Source organism: Argiope bruennichi, chromosome 2 (genome assembly GCF_947563725.1).
Source record: "Argiope bruennichi chromosome 2, qqArgBrue1.1, whole genome shotgun sequence".
NCBI classification, from domain to species: domain Eukaryota; kingdom Metazoa; phylum Arthropoda; class Arachnida; order Araneae; family Araneidae; genus Argiope; species Argiope bruennichi.
Window position 1 is genome coordinate 22,216,646 of NC_079152.1, and position 22,176 is coordinate 22,238,821.

The window sequence follows — 22,176 nt, forward strand, 5'->3', positions numbered from 1 at the left end:
CTGAATTACTGAAAAAGTTAGTAGCTTGGATCAAATATCAAAAATTAAAAAAAAGGAAGCAGAATAGGTAACAACACTGTTCTTAGTTATATATATATATATATATATATATATATATATATATATATATATATATATATATATATTAGATAAATGAACAGGATTTTTATGAAAATAAGCTTTAGGTACATATTGCAATTCTATTGCATGCATTTTCTTATTTGTAATTAAAATCAACATTCAGATATTCAACTACAAAATATAAAGGAAAAAAAAACTAATATTTTAAAGCAAACTTACAATTATTTGTCATTAATGTTTTTAAAATTTTTATTTTAATACTTCTACAGAAAAATATAAATATTAAAAAATATTATGTATATATAAATAATACATCAAAAAAATACTAACACAAATAAATGATAAATTTTTGAAAAATAAATCATAAAAATCTGTATGCAAAATAGAAATGAAATGAAAGAAAATGTATCAGAAGAGAAATTAATTTGAAATACAGAAGAATAAGGTTAAAGAAACACAATGTAATAAAGTGAAATATTTGTAAAAAATTTAACATAAATATGCAGCAATTTGAAATAAATAGTGGGAGTTCTATGTTTTTTTGTCATAGGTTATTGCTCTGTAAAATGAAAAATTACATAAATAAAATTTTATATTTTTCTATAACCTCAGCAGACGATTAACCAAGTAATAATGCTGATGTAAAATTCCTCATTTAATATTAGTGTAAGAGTCAATAGTATAAGAGCCTTATGCAAAGAAGGTCTGCAAAGGTGAATTATAGTCTATGTGAATAAATTAGGCATATCTAAGTTATAGGATTTCCCACTCTTCACAATTTCTTCTTCTCTGTTACCATGGTTTCGACAAATTTTGTTTTTTCCCCTATGCCAGTACATTTCAGTTAAAAGCTGGAATTGAAAACGAAAAGTAATATATTCTAGCTACTACTTGAAAGCTAATATGCTACTGAAATAAACTAATATCATGATGATTTTCTTTTATGTTTAATAAGGGCTTTATATATTTTAACATAAATATTTTTGTCATAAAAAATTAATATAGCAATGCAAGCAAACAATTTTATACAAACTTTAAGCTTTTGAGATACTTTCTTCAGTAAATAAAAAAGATTAAAAATTTAATGAAAATTTTATTTTGAAATCTTGTAGAATAATAAAAAGTACTTGGTTTTGTATATTAAAACTATTTTTGTCACACTTTTTTTTTAAAAAAAAGTAAATTTCAGTACTAGAAATCTACATATTATGGTTAATATATATTTATTATTTATAAAAAAAATATCTAAAAACTTGAAAAAAATAAGTTTAATGGATGCAGAAATAATTATTATATTATACAAAAATAAGATCTTGAATTTTTAAGATATTTAATGAAGATAAATTTCAGTTTAATAAATATATACTTTTAATAGCACACATGTTTAATAATGTCATATATTTAAAAAATAAATAAATATATATATTTAAAAAATAACTATATCTGTTCTTTCAGATACAGTAATGGTTACCAGGGTAAATTTTTGCATGTTTCATTTTAAAAGACATAAAAGGATTATAAAAAGAAAAAAATCTCTAATTTAAAAGTTCTCGACTTTAAAAAGAAACTTCATCTTCATTTTCAGGAAACTACTTTCACTGTCATCTTGTAAAATTATTTATAGACTTGTCTTGTAAATTTCTCTACGTTATATATATTTTTATTAATTATATACTGTTACATTTAACAGTGTTTCATCGAGAAATTTTCTAAAGTCTAGGTTAAAAAGTTAAAGGTTAAAGTTAATTTTGAAAGAGTTTTATTCACAATTTCACCTTTCAACTGCACCAAGATAAATTCTACTGCATTGCATTGCCAGTGATACAGGGGAAAATCTCCCCTTTTCCTGTTCACCACTCACCACTTTATTTCAGCACTTATTTTCTGCATCTGTAAAAACAATTCTTTTATTGTAAAATTCAATTTAGATTACACCAACTCTTTTAAGTAACTGTACATAAAATAAAGACAACCATCTTTGATTGCCACCTGACATCAGGGCTATTCATGATAGTAAAGCTTAAAAAACAAACATTTTAGCACTATTTTGTGAAAATGAATTGAGAACAAATGGTAAGAGATCAAACTGCAATGCATTTGCCAAGAGGGAGATAGCAGAAACGTATCAAACTCCCTAACAGCTGTTTTAAAAAAAGAATTACACTACTGTCTACTATATCATTGCCAAGGCAACAGAGAAGAAAATGTGACCTTGAAATGCCTATTGTATTTACATAGACTTTAGCAGTACACATTTAATGCATTTAGCATTCATTTTGAACTATTTAGCTCAAAGAAAAAAAAAAATCAAAATTTTTTTCATTCCAGCTTTGAATAATGATAAAATGCAATTGATGAAATAATGCAAACAATGATAAACTTTAATATAGTCTTGTTAAACAGCATATTAAAAACTAATTTTTTAAAATTAAATTACTAAAACTGGAGAGGAAAATAATTTTAAATTCTAAAATGATGTAAAAATTATTGCCTCATTAATTTCAAATGAAACTACAGAAGATACATTTTTTTTAAATTATAAGTAATGCGTAAATTGAAACTGATTTTCAAAAATACTCTAATGCCATTCTGAATTGATAAATAAATGTTTATTATTTTCAATATAAAATTACATATTTAAGACCTAATTTAATGGTAATAGATGACACATGAAAAATTTTGACTGTTTTAATTTCTGAATATAAACTTATGTGGATTTATGATAAAGTCATATGCTATACAAAAAATTTAGTCTCAAATAAAATTTTTGGTTTGAAAAATTAACAAAGAGAAATTAATAATCTTTAAAATAAGCTTTCATAAATATTTTAAGAAATGAAAAAAAGGGGGGGGGCAAAAATTTATGTTAAAATTTTCATTCATATTTTAACTTACAAATCATTTTAAAATATAAATGCTCATGGTACATTTAAAATGTTATTCTTAATTTATCTTGTTATTCATCAATTTCACGAATAAAATTTATGGAACAAATGTAAAATAAACCTTTCTGGCAACTCTTGCTTAGAATTTTCTTTTTAAAAAAATTCCAATATATTTATAGAGCAAACATAAAATAGAAATGCAAATAAGTTAATAAAAAAGACAAATGGAAAAACAAAAGTATTATGTTCATAGCATAAAATTTCTAAAGTTAACACTAAAAGAGTAATAGTTTATCTTCAACTATTGCATAACAATAACCTTGCTTTTACTTGGATAAACTTTCCTTACATCTTGAAGCATTAGAAGTAACTTGGAGATATAATTAACTTATTATATACAGAAACATGATTACTCCGTCCATTATGCTAAATAAGTGTACGTACATAATAAAGATCATCAAATAGTAAAGTCTAAAAGTTGACATGTAATTCATTATTTAAATTCCCACTTCAAACAACTTAATTTTATAAACTTTAATATTATATAAGAGAGTACTGGCTGATATTCAATGAGATATTTCGAACTCGAACGAATATTTTTTTAATGCACAAATTATTTACAAAAATTGACTCATGTTTTATTAATTTTTTAAGAATTACGATTTTTTATTACGTTTTTAAAATTTCACAATAAATTTAAAGTGAATTCAATTTCAGAAAAATAGACCACCGAAATAAAAAGTAAAAATAAATATCTCTATTTCGTTTTACACATATAATTTGTTCTTAATAGACTCAAATTTCACAGCTTCATTACATTTTCAGTTTGTTGCTATGTGGTTGTGATAGTAAAAACACGCTAAAATTTAAAAATAATATTAATTCTAAAAGTTCCGTATTTTGTTTACAATTTTTATGAAGAAAATACTCTCAAACCGGCAAATGCCATAACTTTCAGTTACAGCTAGTGATGCATAATCCAGTTTTTTTTTTTTTTTTTTTTTTTTTTTTTTTTTTTTTTTGTAACAAATATTTTTGGTGTAGATATTTTTTAAATATTTCTTGCAAATAACAATTAAATTAGCTTAATTTAATTAAAATATAATTATTATTGATAAAAATATATTACTTATAACTTAGACCTTATTTATTTAAGTAATGTGTTACCGGTTTAATTTATATATTTAAATTTTATTTTACTCAAAATCTTTTATTTATTTATTTGAGTAGATTTTATTTACTATGCTAAACCTTTAACCTTTTTTATTTCATTTAAAAAAATGAAATAAAAAAGGTAATTCCCTAAAGTTTTTATTTTAGTTCTATATTCTGTATATAGATGGCGACTGGAGAATAAATGCAATACACTTCTTGGCTAACAATAAGTCAAATCACTGATATTGGACCGGTCGTTTTAAGAAGTCAATAATATTTCGACTTCACTCTTATAAAACTTTTATATGAATAACCTTAATTACAGTGATATGCACGGTCTCGAATGATAACAAAGATTCGGAGAATAATCGGTCAATCCATTTGGATATTTCTCCCTTTTCTTTTGTTTCAAAATTTTTGAAGCAGCAGAGTCGTGACCGAAGACAGAGAAAAAGATTTTGAATTATTAAGTTCGCTTTATTGCATCCCTGGAGACACGAATTATGTACAAGCAGAAGCGACGAGCACAACACAGAACGACACAAAATGAAATGAGAAAAAACTGATATAAATTTTATCCCTGTGAACATATACTGTGGGATTTTCATAAGGATCATTTAGAAGAATTGTTTAACTCAGAAATATTTTATCCCTTCACTCGGAGTGTGGGAACTTCTCGACTTTTAGCCGATTCAGCAATTTTAGAACTCGTGTTACATTAATTAAATAGAAAAATTGGAATGAGATCAGGAAATAAGAGAATTTTTTAGAATGAAGTTGATATGAGCTGAATTGAGTTAAGAATTAGAAAATTTATTAAGATTAAATTAAATTTTAAAATATCATTAAATATATATATAATGCCGCATCTTCAAAAAATTGATGTCGATGGAAATGACCCGAAGGGACAGGTTTATTACAACTGACTATCCGAGTTAAGTAATATGATTAATTAATAACTATCCAAACATTTTTCCATCATGAAATTCGAGATTTTTTCATGAATCTATTTATCAGTTTGTAATTAACTTCTAAATAAAATGTTATGAAATTCTGATGATAATTTCGAGAGTTATAGGGTTTTGAAAAATGACGCTTCCAATGTTAACTTAAATTTATGCACTTTCAGCGATATCTTGGAAATTATTATATATTTTGGAAATTTTTTTTCGTTCATTAAAAGAAAATTAACATTTTTTATTAAATCACGAAATAAAAGTATAAATAACACCAATTTAATATTTTTTTAATGCATTTTTAATCATGAAGGTGGGAAAAAAGTGAATAGTAACACAAATTGTAAAATACCCACAGTCAATTTGCAACGGCCACTTTTTGAGGGACCATGCATCATTTGTATTTATAGACCTAAGTTTTTGAAACACGAGCTTTAACGGCTATTATAAAATCGTAATTAATTAAATAATGATTTTATTTTAAAATTAAACGGTTTTAATTTATCATAAATTCTGTTTTCTGTAAAAAACTGAATATTTTTTCCGCACTCAGACGATATAAGATTAAACTGCAGGACAGATTTAATGTTGGAATTTTTAATCGGTTTTTGCTCTTTAGGGGCAATTATCATTGAAAGTGGATGAAATAGAAACCCAAGGAAATCCGTACCCTTTCTCACCATTCAGTAAATTAATTAAAGCTAAACTAAGTAAATTAGTTAATTAATTTACATACTTAATGGCTTAATGTTGAGTACTCATTCATAATTGTTTTTAATTAGGTGGAAAATATTTTTTAAATATCCTTAAAATGATTCGCTCAGAGTCACGAAATAATCTACTCTTTGCAATGGGGTCAATTCATGTGACGTAAAAGTCACATGTCATGTACCTCTTGCGCATGGCATTTAAGTTTCATCCGCGCCGCTCTCGTCGATCAGTCTGCCATTAACGTTCTCCGCCAAGTATGAAGCGGATTTTTTGTTTACATTTGAAGTTATAATTTTTGAGTCATTTTGTTTCCTCTTATTATGTGTTAACAGAGGAAATACTGGTGTGCTGATGGATGCATGCTTTAATGCGAAATACAAGAGTGACTGTCATGATAAAATGTTTTTTTTATTTTAATTTCAACAAACCTGACTTGGGTTGATAGCTTTGGTATAGATTTTTTCAAGCCTTCGAAGTCAATGATATGCTCCGATCATTTTGAAGAATTCCTTCAGTTTGTGTCCATTTATTAAATATAGCTGTTCCAGTAATTTGTTAGAAAAACTCTTCGAAGAAAAAGAAATCGGTAAGCGATTTGCCACCAAAAACAATCAAACAAAATCATGAGTGCATTTCTAATTTACTTCATTCACATTTGATGAAATTTCTGATAATTTTGAATATGCTTAGAAGGTTTTAAAATGTTTACATGAGTATTACATTGCATTTTTTTACAAAATCTTATCTAAATTTAATTAACGTAAGTAAACAAACTCCTATTGCAAAAATAACAACTGCTATAATGCTAAACTTAGGTGGAAGTGAATATTACTAGTTTTCTAATTACATTTGCAGATTTGTGATGGATTCAAAGTGAATTTATATCAAACATCTTTTCTATTGTTCAAAATGAAATGTCAATAGTTTATTGTATTTAAACTGAAATTGACTGTTATCATAATATCCTGTTATAACACTGTGCACCTCAGTGATTTCTGTTTTAATAAATAAAGGTCTTTTCATTGAAAATCAATTTCCATATCAGCATTTATTATATAATTTTTATTCCCAACTTCATTGCTACATGCATGTTTCACTTTTTTTTTCTATTTCTTTAACATATCAATTTTGAATTATAAAATTCTGTGAAAGCATAAAAGTGTTTCTTTCAACTCCTCTTTATATCCTATTTAACTTCTCTCTCTATATATATGTATATATATCATGACCTTATTGTTGTTTATTAAATTTACTCTATTATATGTTTTTGTTTTATTTTATGATATTCATTCAATTTAATTTTTATCAATGTAACTTTAGCATTTAAAAAAATTTCATAAATGTTCTGCTTTAAAAGTATACTGTTCAACATTATGTTTTTATTAGTGATAAAAAAAACTGTTCTTTAGTATCTAGGATGTTTCTGTTGAAAAAAATTGATTTCATCATTTACATTGACATTCTTGTCATACTGTGTTTATATTATTTCTAAGTGTCTAGAAAAATAAATGTTGATAAATAGTTAATAGTTTTTTTTTTAGTTTTTTGTATTAGTGAGTACATTGAAACATACATTGGATCATATTTTTTCAAATAATTATCACATATATTTTATATATCTCTCTCTCTCTTTATATATATATATATATTTGTAATGTGTAAATAAAAATTATGAAAGCTTGATTTTGTTTGTTTTCCTTTAATGATTTCTACAAATTAAAATGAAATTATTTATTCATAAGTTGCATAGATTTAAAAAAAGGTATCCATACCTTTTATATTTCCTAATTTGAAATTGTAAACATAATTTATTCAATATATACTAATTTGAGTTTCATGTTCTTTCTTTTAAGCAAACTGAAAACATCAAGTAACTAACTCTCAATATTTATAAAAGTAATTACATAAGAAAAAAAAAATACAATAATTTCATTAGTAAGCTTTAAAATATTAACTTATCTAAGAGTAATAATTATTTTTAAAAAGAACTAACTGGGGGAACTATATTCCTAAAATTCAACATTCAATACTATTTAAATAATATGTAAAAAAGAACATATGTAATTTTTCAAAAACACTGCCATAGTCATTTGTCAAAATGTATCCTTCGGATGAAAAAATGGGGGTGGGGGGATATGGGAAAGGAAAGAATAAAGCGGCACCAGACGAATTAAAAAGCGATGTTAGTTAATTTTGCATAAACAATAATTCTATTGAAAATATTAATTAAAATTTTAATATAAGAAATAAAAATATATAACTAAGAAAATTTGGAGAAAATAATTCAAAATAATATCTTTAAAAAAAAATCAGAAGTTTTTAATAATTGATCGGCTAGCTTAATATTTACTAAACAATGTCAATAACAATGTAAACAGTGTCAACGTTATCGGCAGACATCACGACATGCGCAGAACGGTTGAAAATTGAGCAGAAACGGTTTGTTTGGTACCTGACACGTGACCGTGAATTGACCCCATTGGGTTTATGAAAAAACATTGTTTTTGTGATTGTTCAAAACATTACTCAAGATATTGTTGCATGATAATGTGCGTGTCTCAGTTCGAGTTCGTCTTGATTACAAGTCTTTGTACTACAGAAAGAATGCCCATCACTCTGTCATTTTTACTGTAATAAACTTAATCCATCTCGCCTTAATCCGTGTCAGCCTGAAAATAAAATCGCGCCCTTTCAATAAACACTAGTAATTTTTACGGTATTCGCATCTCCCCAAAACGATATGTTACTTTATTACGGCGGAAGCGATTAAAAAAGAATACATGATTAATTAACTTTTAAAGTGATGGAAAGGCTTCAATATTTGTACAAAAAAAATTAATCTGTTATCGCAACTTTTAAGTTATCAGGGTAGAACATTATTTTTTTAGGTCACTTGGTATCAACTGGACAGAAAAACAACATCATGTTCTTACATGACATATTTCACAATCACTAACATTTAGAAGAGAGATGGTTTTTGACCATCTCAAAATCAATCAAATTCTAAAATTTTTTTTTTTGAAGATTTTTTTTTTTTTTTTTTTTTTTCATTTTCGAAAATCTGATTTAAACTGGTTTGAAATGATCACGTGACTATTGTATTGCGTATCCGTCAACTTTCAGAAAAGCAATGTTTTTTTCCCTTTTTTTCTCCCCCCTTTCTTTTTCCCATCTCAAAATCGTTCGAGTCCCACAACTTTTTTTGCCAGCGAAAAAAATTGAAAACTTAAAAAATAGTATATATATATATATATATATATATATATGTGTGTGTGTGTGTGTGTGTGTGTGTGCGTTATTGGAGATAAATCGTCAATTTTCTGTCCATGCATTTTGTGACTTCAAAAACTTCAAACCAAGAGAACATCATGTTCTCACATGATAAAAATATTCATATTTTGAAAAATCATACGCATAGTAAGCATATATCCGAGTTGTGTCGCTTATTTCTTCAAAATTCTTGAAATAAAAACGCGAAAAATATCTTTTGTTATTATCTTATGTAAGCTGAGATTTACTTAATATACAGGATTGGCTCTTTTTGGACTGAGTTTTCAACAAACAAAATTAAGTATATCTCATGAACTATTGCGAATTTTGGAACGAAGTTTGATATACATACATAAAAAAAATTTGCTAAATCGAATTATTAAAAAAAAAAAAAAAAAAAATCTTGACTTGCATGATGGGAGAAATTTTAAGATAGTAGTTAACTAACTCGTTAATCAGTTTGTCTATCTTAAAAAAACCCTTTAATCCATTTCCATTCACATCAATTTTGTGAAGATGCGATAATAAACAACAAAGTTATCACTTTTTTTTTTACTACTGTACAATCAGCCCGCTTAACTTTCGGCTGCATAATGTCAAGAAGAGAAGGGTATTGCTCCTTTATGGTTTTCGATTGATAAAAATTTAAGACTCTATTTTTTTTTTTTTTTTGCACTTAAATCTGAAAGTTCGCAATCGTCAAATTTACTATTATTTAATTAACATCGTAAATAAAATAGAAATCAATTGTTTCCATCAATGACGTCTTGAAACATTAAGAACGCTAGCGTCCTGGCATAGGGGCAGCGCGTCTTCTCCGTCATTTGGACGTCCTGTGTTCGAGCATGGTTGTTCTTCGTCTGTTCTGTCTGTGAATGTGCCCCCCTGTAAAAAGGGGGTGTGCAAGCGAATGTGATGCGTGAGTAGATAAGTCGTACTCTTGGCCTTAGTTGACGCTACTAAAAAACAAGAGACGCTCCCCACAGGCTTAAATAGCTGTCTTCGTAACAGCGGGCTTGTCCATGGCTAGTGCCACAAGAAACAACAACAGTAAGAACGATCGATTTTATACTTATTTTTAAGCACTATGGTTTAGTTATATTAACGTCCCGTTTGAAGCAACACTTGGGCTATTTTGGGACGGACCTCGTAATTTTGAACTGCGGTCAGATGACGAGGACGACACCTGAGCTGGCACCCCCTCTCCACACCAGCGGGAGGACGTTTGGTCATGACGGATTTAACGTGCAACAGACCTCCTTACACGACGGTTCTTCGGTGGAATTGGGTCACGAACCTGAAACCCTCCGGTTCCGAAGCCGTGACTTTACCACCAGGCCACCGCGGCCCTTTAAGCACAATGAATGCAATACATTTTATTTTTCAATTTGCAGAATAAACATACCGATTAGCACAAAATGCCAAATAACATTGTTCGATATCTATCCAATATTAACCGGCATTCAGAATATCGAACATCGTGAGGATATCGTACAATATCTTGCGCTAATAGGGTATTAATGGTGATGAAACTTTGAATTCATTTCTTTGAAACGCTAATCATTTCACGAATTAGAGTTTTTAATATTTCCACGTCACTTTTGAAGTTTTTGATAATGAAGCATTGTCCGGTGATTGCGAGGTTTCAGTGATGTTATTTGTAAAAGAAAACACATTTTCTTTTTGAGGATGTTTGTTTTCCTCATAATGTATCCCAAAATTTGTATAATCTCTTTTATTCCACATGCTTTGAAAACAAGTTAATATATGTTATCGTGTATATATATTTTTTATATAAAATATATACTTTTATACATATAGTTCCACAAGTCCTTATAAAAAAATCCAATTTGTATATTTTCATACAACTCGAGAGAAATATATAAAAATAAATGAACTGAAACGAATAAAAGAATTTTATAAAAATAAACGAACTGTTTATTTTTTTAAGATTTTTATACACTAAATGAAAGGTAAGCATAACTAATTTTTACATCCATTTTTCCCCCCATGAATTTAATTGCAAAAAAAAAAAAAAAAAACTTAAAATATGTAAATTTAATTTTCAAAAATGGATGAAGCAATATGTTGTATTCTGAAATGCAATTCTTTTAGAAGAGAATTTCTCGATATCCAATATTGTTTTCTAAACTGAATGTCAATTTAAAGAAAATTATATTATTTTACTACATCGAATGAAAGAAACAGCACGATAAAGATCATATTAAAAATTTACAAGTATTTTGTGATGTTTGATGCTTTCCATAGTTCTTATATCCTTTCATCATGATATTTTGTCTTTTATTCACACTTGATCAGGGGTGGCGGCAGAGAGCAAGATAAATCCGACAGGGGAGCAAGCACAGTTTCTCTAATTTGTCTTCAAAATAACTCATAACTAATTTTTACATTTAATTAAAGGCAATTAAATATTATTTAGCTTTTTTCAATTCGGATACTAATCACTTCATTCATTATTAAAACCTTACAAAGTAATTTATAAAAAAATTGCTCTCATTTTCTTTTACTGACCATCAAAAGATTGTCAATATTTGAGTCTATTTTTTTATGAGACTCTTGATATTTACTCACTCGGAAATCTAATTTTGGAAAAAATAGTTATATTTTATTCTATAGATAGAAGCACAGATTTCTGTTTCATGTTAAATTAATACTCTTACCATGGAAGCTATATAAAATGAATGTAGAATCCAAATTCACAAAGTTTTATAAACGAAAGTTTTTAGGAATCCAAAATAATAAATTAAAAAAATATTCGATGTTCTCGCCAAAAATCGATTTTTATACGAATTGCAACAACTAGCAGGAATTCGGATGCATTTCGAATCTGAGACGAATACGCGCGCACTGCAACATTTAACTATAGTTAAGGCACGAACAATACAGAATGCTTTCTTAAGAAGGTTGGAGAAAATATATGTACAAACCTATTATTTTATGTAAGACATGAAAAATGTCTACTTAAATATTAGGTTTTCCGTGTACTTATTATTCATTGCACATTTAAGATAAAACTAGTAGGAGTGGTCTCTTCAAATCTTTCTCGCATACTCTCAATAAACTTGTCATGCCAGAGTACGCTTGACATGGGATTCGTGTACAATAGTTACGAAAAATTAACTAGGGATGACGAATATTTTACGAGCGGTTATTACGTAACCAATATCAAAAAGTCACAAATACAAGTGATCAATACTTTTCAAAGAGGGGTGTGATTCAAATCCTTGATACGATCTTACTGGTGATATTTCGATTACAGGTTTTGGATCACGTTAGAAAGTAACAATCGATACGATATCACTGAAATTTACCGCAGCGGTGACTTCACTTGAAAGTAACAATCGATACGATCTGTCCAATGGAAGCTCTCGAATATAACAGAAAAGGAGAAATCGGTGAACGGATTGAAAAGTGAACGAACCGGTTATTGGAATCATCGTATCACTGAAATTTATCGGAGCGGTGACTTCTGTGGAAAGTGTGAAGTCACCGCTCCACTTCATGAGAGTAACCGGTCTTACTGGTATTCGTATGTATTGATGCACTGTTTCATATAAATCGTTCTTAACTGCTTGTGATTTCACTTTGCATATATTCCATTTACTACTGGCGCCATCTATTGGTAGAATATAAAACTAAAGAAAACAATTTAAAGAAATGACATTTATATTTATTTCAAATTTTTCAGAAAATGGTTTACTCCAATACAGAAATTAAATAAATATCAAATTTAAGAAGTAAGCTGAAATAGATAAATTAATTCAATCACACGTTACTTAAATTAGTAAATTAAGTATTAATTAGAATTAATAAATTTTATATTTAATATTAATTAATAATTTTAAATTAATAATATGATTGAAATAACAGATATTTGGAACAAATATTTAAAAATAACAATAGCAAAATTATTTGTTATTCAAAAAATCGTGGATTATGCATCTCTAATATTAACCTTTGGCATGAGTTTAGCATTTTTACAGAATCTATCATGGCATCCTTGGCGATTAATCCCTATCATGCTGTTAATAGTATCCAAAAATCTAATTTGTTTTAGACATTTTTCTCAACCTATTGAAACAAAACTGCATTTATAGTCACAAAATCACATAGCAAATTTGATATATTAAGTTATCAAGTTAGTGTATTTTTGAATTGTCAAACAGTACAGTTATTGAAAGTACAGATCGGTAGATAATCAGTCAGTGGTTGGATTTAGCTTAAAATTTGACAGGAATTTATACTATAGATGTTGAATTTGTGTACCGAATTTTAATGATATGGCTCCTTTCGTTTTGTAATTATCGTGTTGACTTTCAATGGAACAGCCGGACTTCCTTTGAGCCAATTTTACTCAAAATTTGATAGAAATCTGAAAATTTGGTGTAAAGAACATATAACAAATTTCAACCATTTGGCTCAGTGTTTTCAGTTATCTTTGTCACAGAGAGATAGATATTTTGCGAAAATGTGTTTTTCGCACTTAGGGAGGTCTAAAATGGGGATATTTGTCAAAATCCCGAGTTCAGATTTTTTTGACGATTCCTATACTTCCTGTATACTATGCATACGATAAAAGTAAAATCAATGCACTTTATTAAAAAAAACCATTTGATCTTAGATATGAAATCCCCTATCTTTGTTTTTAGGCATGGTTAAATATTTTTTTCCTCGAAGCTAAGTAAGCCCAAAAATTAATTTTATCCTCTCGGTTGCATGCATTTGTTTTTCTTAACTTCTTCGTATATAATGACGAGTTTGAATTGCTCATGGAATTACTAAAGTTTTAATCTTTTGAAAGTGAAATATTAAATAATTTAAAATGCAAAAATCACTTGTAAATGCATTATTACCTCAAATGCTTTTATATTACTCTAGGGATTAAAATAATAATAGTCCCAAATAAGATGTGCCATCTATAATTAGGAAGTGAAATAAATTCGTATGTGAAGGGATTAATGTGTTATATATGAACATTCTACGGAAAAACTATTTTAGCCATTATTTTATCAAGATATCTTTATCCAAAGTCTTTTAAAAATTTAGTGAAAATTGATATTATATAGATTTTGCCACAAAGAGTCATTGAAAGAAAAAAATGAAAAAAGAAAATTTTTTTAAATACAGCTACACAGTTGTAATCCTGAATGCAGAATCTGAAGAATTGAGGTAGTAATAATATCAAATCAGAAAATTTTCTTTCAAAACTTTTAAAAAGTACAATCACAGTTTTACTAACTTATGTATACCAGATGCATAAAAAGGTAAAATCGAATCATCACTTTGATGCAATTGAAGAAATATCTCAATAAGGTTAGAAATATTTGTAAAATCAGCATAAAATGTCTCCTCAAGATCATTGCATACTTTATGCTAAAGGTGTTGCCACTCTTCCCTTCAGCCTAAAAATTAAGAACTTTCGACAAAACTGTGAAAGCTACAGATATTCAAAATTTTGTTTTCCCAAGGCCTACACATGAGCATTTTGTGCTTTGCAGTATAATAATAAATAAAAAGGAGTAGGCATTTTAAAAGCATTCTGGTAACCCAAACTGCCAAATTTTACCAACATAGCTCTTTTAGTTTTTAAGTTTTCGTGTTCACTTGTATACTGGGACAAGCAGATAATAATATTAATAAAATCTTGGAAATAGATTTCATTTAAAATTTAATTAAAACTGCAAAAATCTAGCTCAAAGCATTTTTTTTAGTTACATTTTGCCTTACTTTCATTTTTGGAAGCCTTGAATCATTCAATGCATTCACTTAGAAAAGTTCACAGTGAATTAAATACACATTTTTCAGCATACTTAAAAAAATTCTAAGCTTTTGCACAAAAATGACTTGAAGTACAAATAATTCACTAAAGGCGATTGAATAAATAATGACACAAATAAGAAATCATATGCAGAAAAGGAATGATTTTTAAATTCCATGTATTTGCCCAGGTCTCCTGTTGCAAACCTGTTGATACATCTGGTAAACAAGCTCTTATGACCATGCTTTCGAATTATCATAGTTAACATGTGGAGGGAGGTGGGAATCTTTCTTTCCACTTATTGAGAAAATTAAAATTTTTTTAAGGGGAAAGCACTTTTGAGGCACTTAAAAGTAGTTTTCAAATGTAGGCACTTTTCATTAAACTACACTTCTTGTTCCACTTTCGATATTTGAAAATACTATGTTTTATACTAAATAATAAGTATACAAAGTTTTAGAATTTAGTATACTTGTTTAGGAGAACATGTGGAAAACATGCATATCCATAATAATTTTATTTATATTAAAATAACTAATATATGCTGTTTTAACACAATACAGAGAAACAGCATTTAACAAAAAATTATCCAAATTTTTTCAGAGAAAGAAAAAAAATTGTTAACAACCAGTTATGAATATGATGGAATTTTTATTTTCACAGTGTATGATCTTGTGTTCATAAGCAGACTTTGGGGGGGGGGGTTCATATTCATTACTGGTTGGGGAAAAGAAATTGAGTTTATTTTCCCTCTTGTAAAACTGAATAGTTGATGTTGCTTCTTAAGCAACAATCTAATCTTTCTCTTTTGAAAGGTGTACAAATGCATACAATTAATAAAATTTCTTTTATGATTCCTATTAGTTGAGTTGATATAACATTTTCAAGCAAAATAAAATCCGTCTTTATTTTTTCAAATATCTATTTTTTTTTTTTAAGTAAAAAGAAATTATATAAAAAACAATTGTGCAAATTAAATAATAAAAATAGTAATTAAATGAACTTATGCATAAAAGCCACAAAATATTCTTTGAAGAATTATAATACATTACATAAAATGAGCAATAACATACACACAAATCCTAAATATTTTCAATAGATAACTGAAGAAATAATTACATTATGATCAAAAATCCATGAATATAATAAATTATAATGGCATATATATATATAATGGTTATAAATCAAGTCTGTTGATGAATAGATTTTGAAATTATCTAAAATTAATAGAAAAATATAGCAGTATATGGAGTTAAGATGCCAACCAGACAAAAACTGCCAGTATAACTCACAATAATATCAATATATAGATTAAAAAATATCTTTAAAATATAGAATAGTTCAAGGTATTACTGCATAACAATGAAGTGAAGGGTTATAATAATAATTTACATTCATCTTATTTTAATACAACATATTAGTAACAGAAAATCACGGGAAGTTAGAATCATTCATATCTTTAGTTTGAATTTTCCACTAAAATTAATTTGCTAACTTGCCCTTAATTTATTTAACAGAAAAGTAACCAATGAAATTTTACAATGCATTTAATAGTCAATGGGCAAATGAATGACACATTTCTAGAAACTGAACAAGTTTTTAACCTTCTCTTTATATTTACAATAAATAGAGTAAAAAGTCCACCCCCCCCCCTTTACATAATAAAATTTGGGAAACTCAGCAGACAATGCATTGTTTACAGGAATCAACTCTCCAGTTATAACGGAATTTCTTAAAACTTTTCCCATCTGTGATTCTGTACACGACAGACAAGATTTCAAGTATACATTTAAGCAAGCAACAAATTAAGTGAAGAAAACCTTAATAGTAAACAACAAGGAAATAAGTTAATTATAATGTGATTAAAATACATGAATTTTGCATGAGACTTGTTTTTAAAATGTAATTAATATATATATATATACAACAAACATGATCAAATAAACTTATGAAATTTGACACAAATAAGTACATTTATCCCGCGTTATATTACTTCCCATGGAGAATCCACTGGTTTAAATTCTGTTATGTGAAATACTGATTTTATTCACAGGGAAATGCACATATTTATTTTTGAATCACAGGGCTTTTTATTAATTATTAACTGTACAAAATTGGATTCTAATATGTGTCAATTTTCTGATCAAAACAATACATACATATATATACACAAATAGGTGCTTAAAAGTTTTCAATCCTCACTGAAAGAAATAGTTTTGAAATATATCAAAAGTCTAAAAGTATAAAAATATTTTGAATAAACAACATCTATATCAAAGATTCTTTATCTTTTCTGATAGCAAATTCTTTAGTTTTTTACATTCATGCAGGCAGTGTTCTTCAAAGCTACAAGAAAGGGAAATTAATATTAAATGAAGTGATAATTACAATCGTCATGCATAATCAACATCTGTATCTGCAGAAAACTACCCTGTTTCATCATTCAATTAACCAGTTAAATGTATTAATAAATAAAATAAATTACTTGCAACCCACATAATTGAAATGAAGCAATGATATGCCAAAAGCAATACAAATACTGCCAGATTACATTTTACAAAAGCAAAATGATAAAGATTAAATTTTTATTGAATAAAATATCAGCAATTTATTGCTTATTGCTATACCAATAATATAAAAGATATTATTAATTTACAAAGAAAAAAAATCAAGAAATTGGTTGATATCAATGCTGTATTTGCCAAAGTAAAATATTACATAAAATAGCGTATCTTCAAAGTGGATCTGGTTTTGCTGGTATAGCTGATAAAATGGGAAAGGTTTTCCAAAGAGAAGTACTAAGTCAAACAATTTTATAGAAAACTGAAAGTAATCTGAAGTAAACATACCATTAAATAACATGTGCATTACATTTTCTAAAAATTTGAGTTTTTATATTAAAAAGTAATTAATTTTTTCTTTCTTTCTTTTAGAGGATATACAGATGCCAAATACTGCAAATTGGTTAAAGTGAATAATAAAAAAACATTTAAAAATTGAAATTAAATTTACTAAACACCAAAGACGGGGGGGGGGGGATAAACCACCTTACAACTCTGATGTTATGACAGAATGACAGATTAATGGGCACAGAGTATTAAGAAAAACGAAATGAAATTCTGTATGTATCTCAATACCTATGTCCAATAAGGTTACCTTAACAGAAATTAAGAATGGCAACTAAAAGGTAGTAAATATATAATATCCATAAGACAACATTAAGAAAAAAACACAAATAGTATTATATCATAAAACGGGCAACTTGTTAGTTAATGAGAAATTTTCCAAACAATTTAAAATTATGATGATACAATGTTATAGAATATCAAAATAGTAAAAATTGCTTCAATCAATATTTTTCCATATTCTAATAAATAAAGAAGTTATAAAGGTTAACCAACTAATCATCTTTGTTCAAAATTATTGTTCTGAATTCAACAATGGAAGAATTATTTTGCATCTTTTACCACAGCCTAACCATAAATCAACAAATTACTAAAAAATAAAGGCAACATTGAGAAAATAAAGTCACTGTACCTGATCTCTTTCTTCTTTTTTGCAGATTTGGGAGTGTCCTGGGAGAATGGTAAATTGGTGTCAATGTCTTTCAGAGGATAGTGTTCCATCAGCAAGCTTTTCATTTTATCTATCATACTTTGGATCTCTTTATTGATAGTCTTGGATAAATCTGCAACAGAAAATAATTACTGACGATAAAACAAGCATTAAAAATAATCATTTAAAAGATTACTATATTTGCTCATATGCAATACTTTATTTATTTACCCACCTTGAAAGGGCAAGAAGAAATTCTTTACATTTTGAATTATTCATCCACTTTTTTTTTCTTAAATTAGTTAAGATTAGATGAAATAGCATACATACAAGTTGTGTGTGTGTGTGTGGGGGGGGGGGCTGTGTTTTCCCTCTATGCATATTCGAGATAAAAGAAAATACGCAAATAGTACTCATGTGCAAGTTATAATGAAATGTGGTTCTAAGGAGTGGAAAAAGCAAGGAAAGGGAGCAACAATTTAACATTATTTGAAATAATAACATATTAAAAAAAGGTTTATATTTACATAATAAATAAATTTTCTTTTGCTATATCTAGAATTTAGCAAGACAAAATTTATGTATTGGGGGGGGGGGGTATATTACTTCTCATGTTCTTTAATTGCAAATCACACAAAACTAAGGACTCGGATGAAATAAAACAAACCATTTTTGTGATCATAATACAAATTATTTAATAAAAAGCATTACGAAGCAAGAGTGTTTATTTAGTTACTCATATGTCCATTCAATTATTTAGGTAACAATTTCTGCAGATTTTTCAGCCTTCAGTTTCATGGAGCTAACGCACCTAATCTATAATATAAGTACAAATTTCGGTGTGGCCAAACGTACATTTTTTAGCTATTTCACTTTCAGTGAACATATGCGAATATATTTCCAACATATTATTGAATGCAATAAATTTTAATGCCCATAAAAATTCAGCTTTAAATGATTGATCTTGAATTTAAAAAGTTCAGAATTGGCTTATTTTCGGACATCAAATTTTATGTGTCTTTTTCCCATTTGTTCCTTTTAGATACAAAGACCAGCATCAATGATGGCTCTTTTGAATGTTTGTATCTTCTTGTATGTTTCCTCTTTTGGCATGATTAGTAAGTGCCTGTTTTCTCATATTACTTAGACTTATTATCTTCTTACAAAAGAGAAGAATGCAACAAATTGATTATCTGAAACTTTTCAAACACTTTTAGCAAAATCAGGATTTTTTTTTTATCTGTACAATCCAGCTCAAATCCTTTTTGAATTATCTTTGTCACAGACATTGTCCAAAAATGTGTTTTTTTAATTTAGTGAGGTCTAAAATGTGGAGATTCATTAAAATTGCGAATTTTTTGATGATTACTATACTTTCTCTATGCTATGCACATGAGAAAGCAAAAATTAAAGTAACTATTTATAAAATCTATGAAGTCTGAGACCATATAAAGTCAGGAAAGCAAAATTTCCTCAAAATTTCTTTAAAGGAAATATATTAACAACAAATATATAAACATCTATAATAATAAAGATGAATTTGTAAGAGTGCATGTTGGTGATGTCAAAATGTCTGTACAGGCGAGACAGTTTGAGCTACAGCTATGAAATTTGGCATATGGAAACCTTGGTGGTCAGGAACATGAAACTTAGAGCAATTTTCTTGAATTTTAAATTACAATCTAATTAAATAAAAATTAAGCAGAATTTCAGCATTTTTTCATGATAACTTTCAAAAATATTACAATACAAAAATGGTTTTTACATCAAGTTAAGGTTAAAAAAATGATTCTTTTAATCATACCAATGCTTTAACTATAAATTAAGTATCTATTTTTAAGGAATTTTAAAAAAATAGCTTTGAACAATTTATCGTGAACAAAATAAAAATAAAATTTAACCTGCAAGTGTATATTATGCTTGCACGAGAAAACATTTTTAGTTTTTATCAACATGTTGACATCACATTGAATTTAAACATACTCAATTAAAAAAGTTAAGTAAATTAATGCTGTAAATTAAATCTAGAAAAAAGTAATTTTCAGCACACTGCTGTATGAAATGAAATAAATAGGAAGCATTATATTTTCTAGAAGATAAATGTGCAAAAAAGTTTTTTTTATATCTCTATACTATTAATCGAATAAATTAGTTTTATTTAAGACAAACATGGTTTAATATATGCAGAATACCACTCTACTCATTGCCCAAGAGCTAACTTGTAAATGTTTAGTAATACACATACATCTGCCAACAAAATGGTCTGAATGAAGTAAGTAATTCGCCTTTAAGTGCACCCCCCCCCAGATATATATGTCCCAAATTTGGTAGCTCTAGGTCAAACAGTTTGGCCTGTAGAAAGTCAATGCACACTAAAAGTTTTATTACAAATATAGATTTATAACAATTAATAAAGTTTTTGAAATAATGGTCTGGATTTTAGAATTTCAATAACTTGAATAAATAAATATTCTAATGAATTACAGGTTTTAAATTTTTGCATTGATTCTCTACCTTGTGAATCACATTTAAAACATATTCTTGAAACACTAACATTTTAAATAAAAAGAGTTGCACTCTAATCAAATAAATCAATCACTAACTCACTGATTTATGAAAATCTGAATATCACTATTCTATGAAAAAGTATGATTTTAGACTTTTCCATCCACTGTATTAAAGAAAGAGGTAGCAAATTACAGAGACATGCACTCCAACACTGGTTACCCAGTCACCAGTAGTACTTTTTACTAATATATTGCATATAAAGTAATATGAACATATTATTGAAAAATAGATACTTCCAAACAATTTTAACTAGTTACTAACTACAACTGACTCTAACTACAAACATTATTCAGAATGATTTAAGACATTTATCATTTACTAAAAATATGTGCAAATTTAAAAAAACATCATTTTATTAATCTAATAAATTAAAGCTATTTGCTAGACTTTAATTTTGTTTTATTAAATTGCAAGCAATTTTGCTTTGGCAGGGGTGTTTGTGGGACCCCAAAAAATCCCCTGAAACTTTTACGGACTTACTACCGACATTTTGGAGTTTCGAGAAGGGGGGGGGGGGGAGAAATGAAAAATTACGCTTATGAAGTATTGAATGACCTAATTATAAAAGTTCAATGAATTACTTTTTTTGCAAAATTAAGACCTTTGAACCCAGGTCACGTGATCGCACATCTGGTCGAACGAAGTCTCTCCCTTTTTTTTCTGCCGCACCTACTTGCCGAAAAGAATCCAGAAGAGAATGTCCGAGAACCGGGGGAATGAGTCATAACTCGCAATAAGGAAAGAACAAAAAAGTTTTTTCCCCCTTTTCACGCATTATCACTGCCTTTGGAAAAAGAAAGGAAAAGTTTTCACCACACACACTGACCTTGCGTTTTCTGCTTTCAAAGTAAACAAAATTACCCAGATCAAAATAAATAATTCATTATTATTCCTACTTCCTTTTGAACGACGATCCCCGGAATTTCCGGGTATCGAAGTTCAAAATCCCCGGAATTCCGGGGTTTCCCCGGAGCACAAACACCCCTGCTTTGGTCATAATTGCCCAGTTAAGCATTTAAAAATTTCCACATGAATTTCTGTTATGAGGAGTTACTCCAGAATTTTTGTATTTATGCTGAAACAAGATTCTGTCTTCTTCCCCCCTTAACCATGCTAAAAATACTTTCATTACAAACATTGCTGTGAGCAAGAATTCGGAGAAAAGGCATTTTCAACATATTTTGCAGTTTTCTGTATATTATTATATATATATATA

The 22,176-nt window shown here is 27.7% G+C and overlaps 1 protein-coding gene across 2 annotated transcripts in view; it reads right to left on the bottom strand.

Moving 5' to 3' along the window:
* Positions 1 to 15,331: 15,331 nt before the first annotated feature.
* LOC129961599 (condensin-2 complex subunit G2-like) overlaps positions 15,332 to 22,176 on the bottom strand; it is a 131,737-nt gene continuing 124,892 nt past the window's right edge. For both annotated transcript variants that reach the window (XM_056075104.1, XM_056075103.1), the window contains exons 27-28: positions 18,375 to 18,525; positions 15,332 to 17,183 (exon numbers count right to left, since the gene is read on the bottom strand). In XM_056075104.1, coding sequence (XP_055931079.1) covers positions 17,111 to 17,183; positions 18,375 to 18,525 — 224 coding nt within the window. In that variant the 3' untranslated portion in view covers positions 15,332 to 17,110. The remainder of the gene's footprint in view (positions 17,184 to 18,374; positions 18,526 to 22,176) is intronic.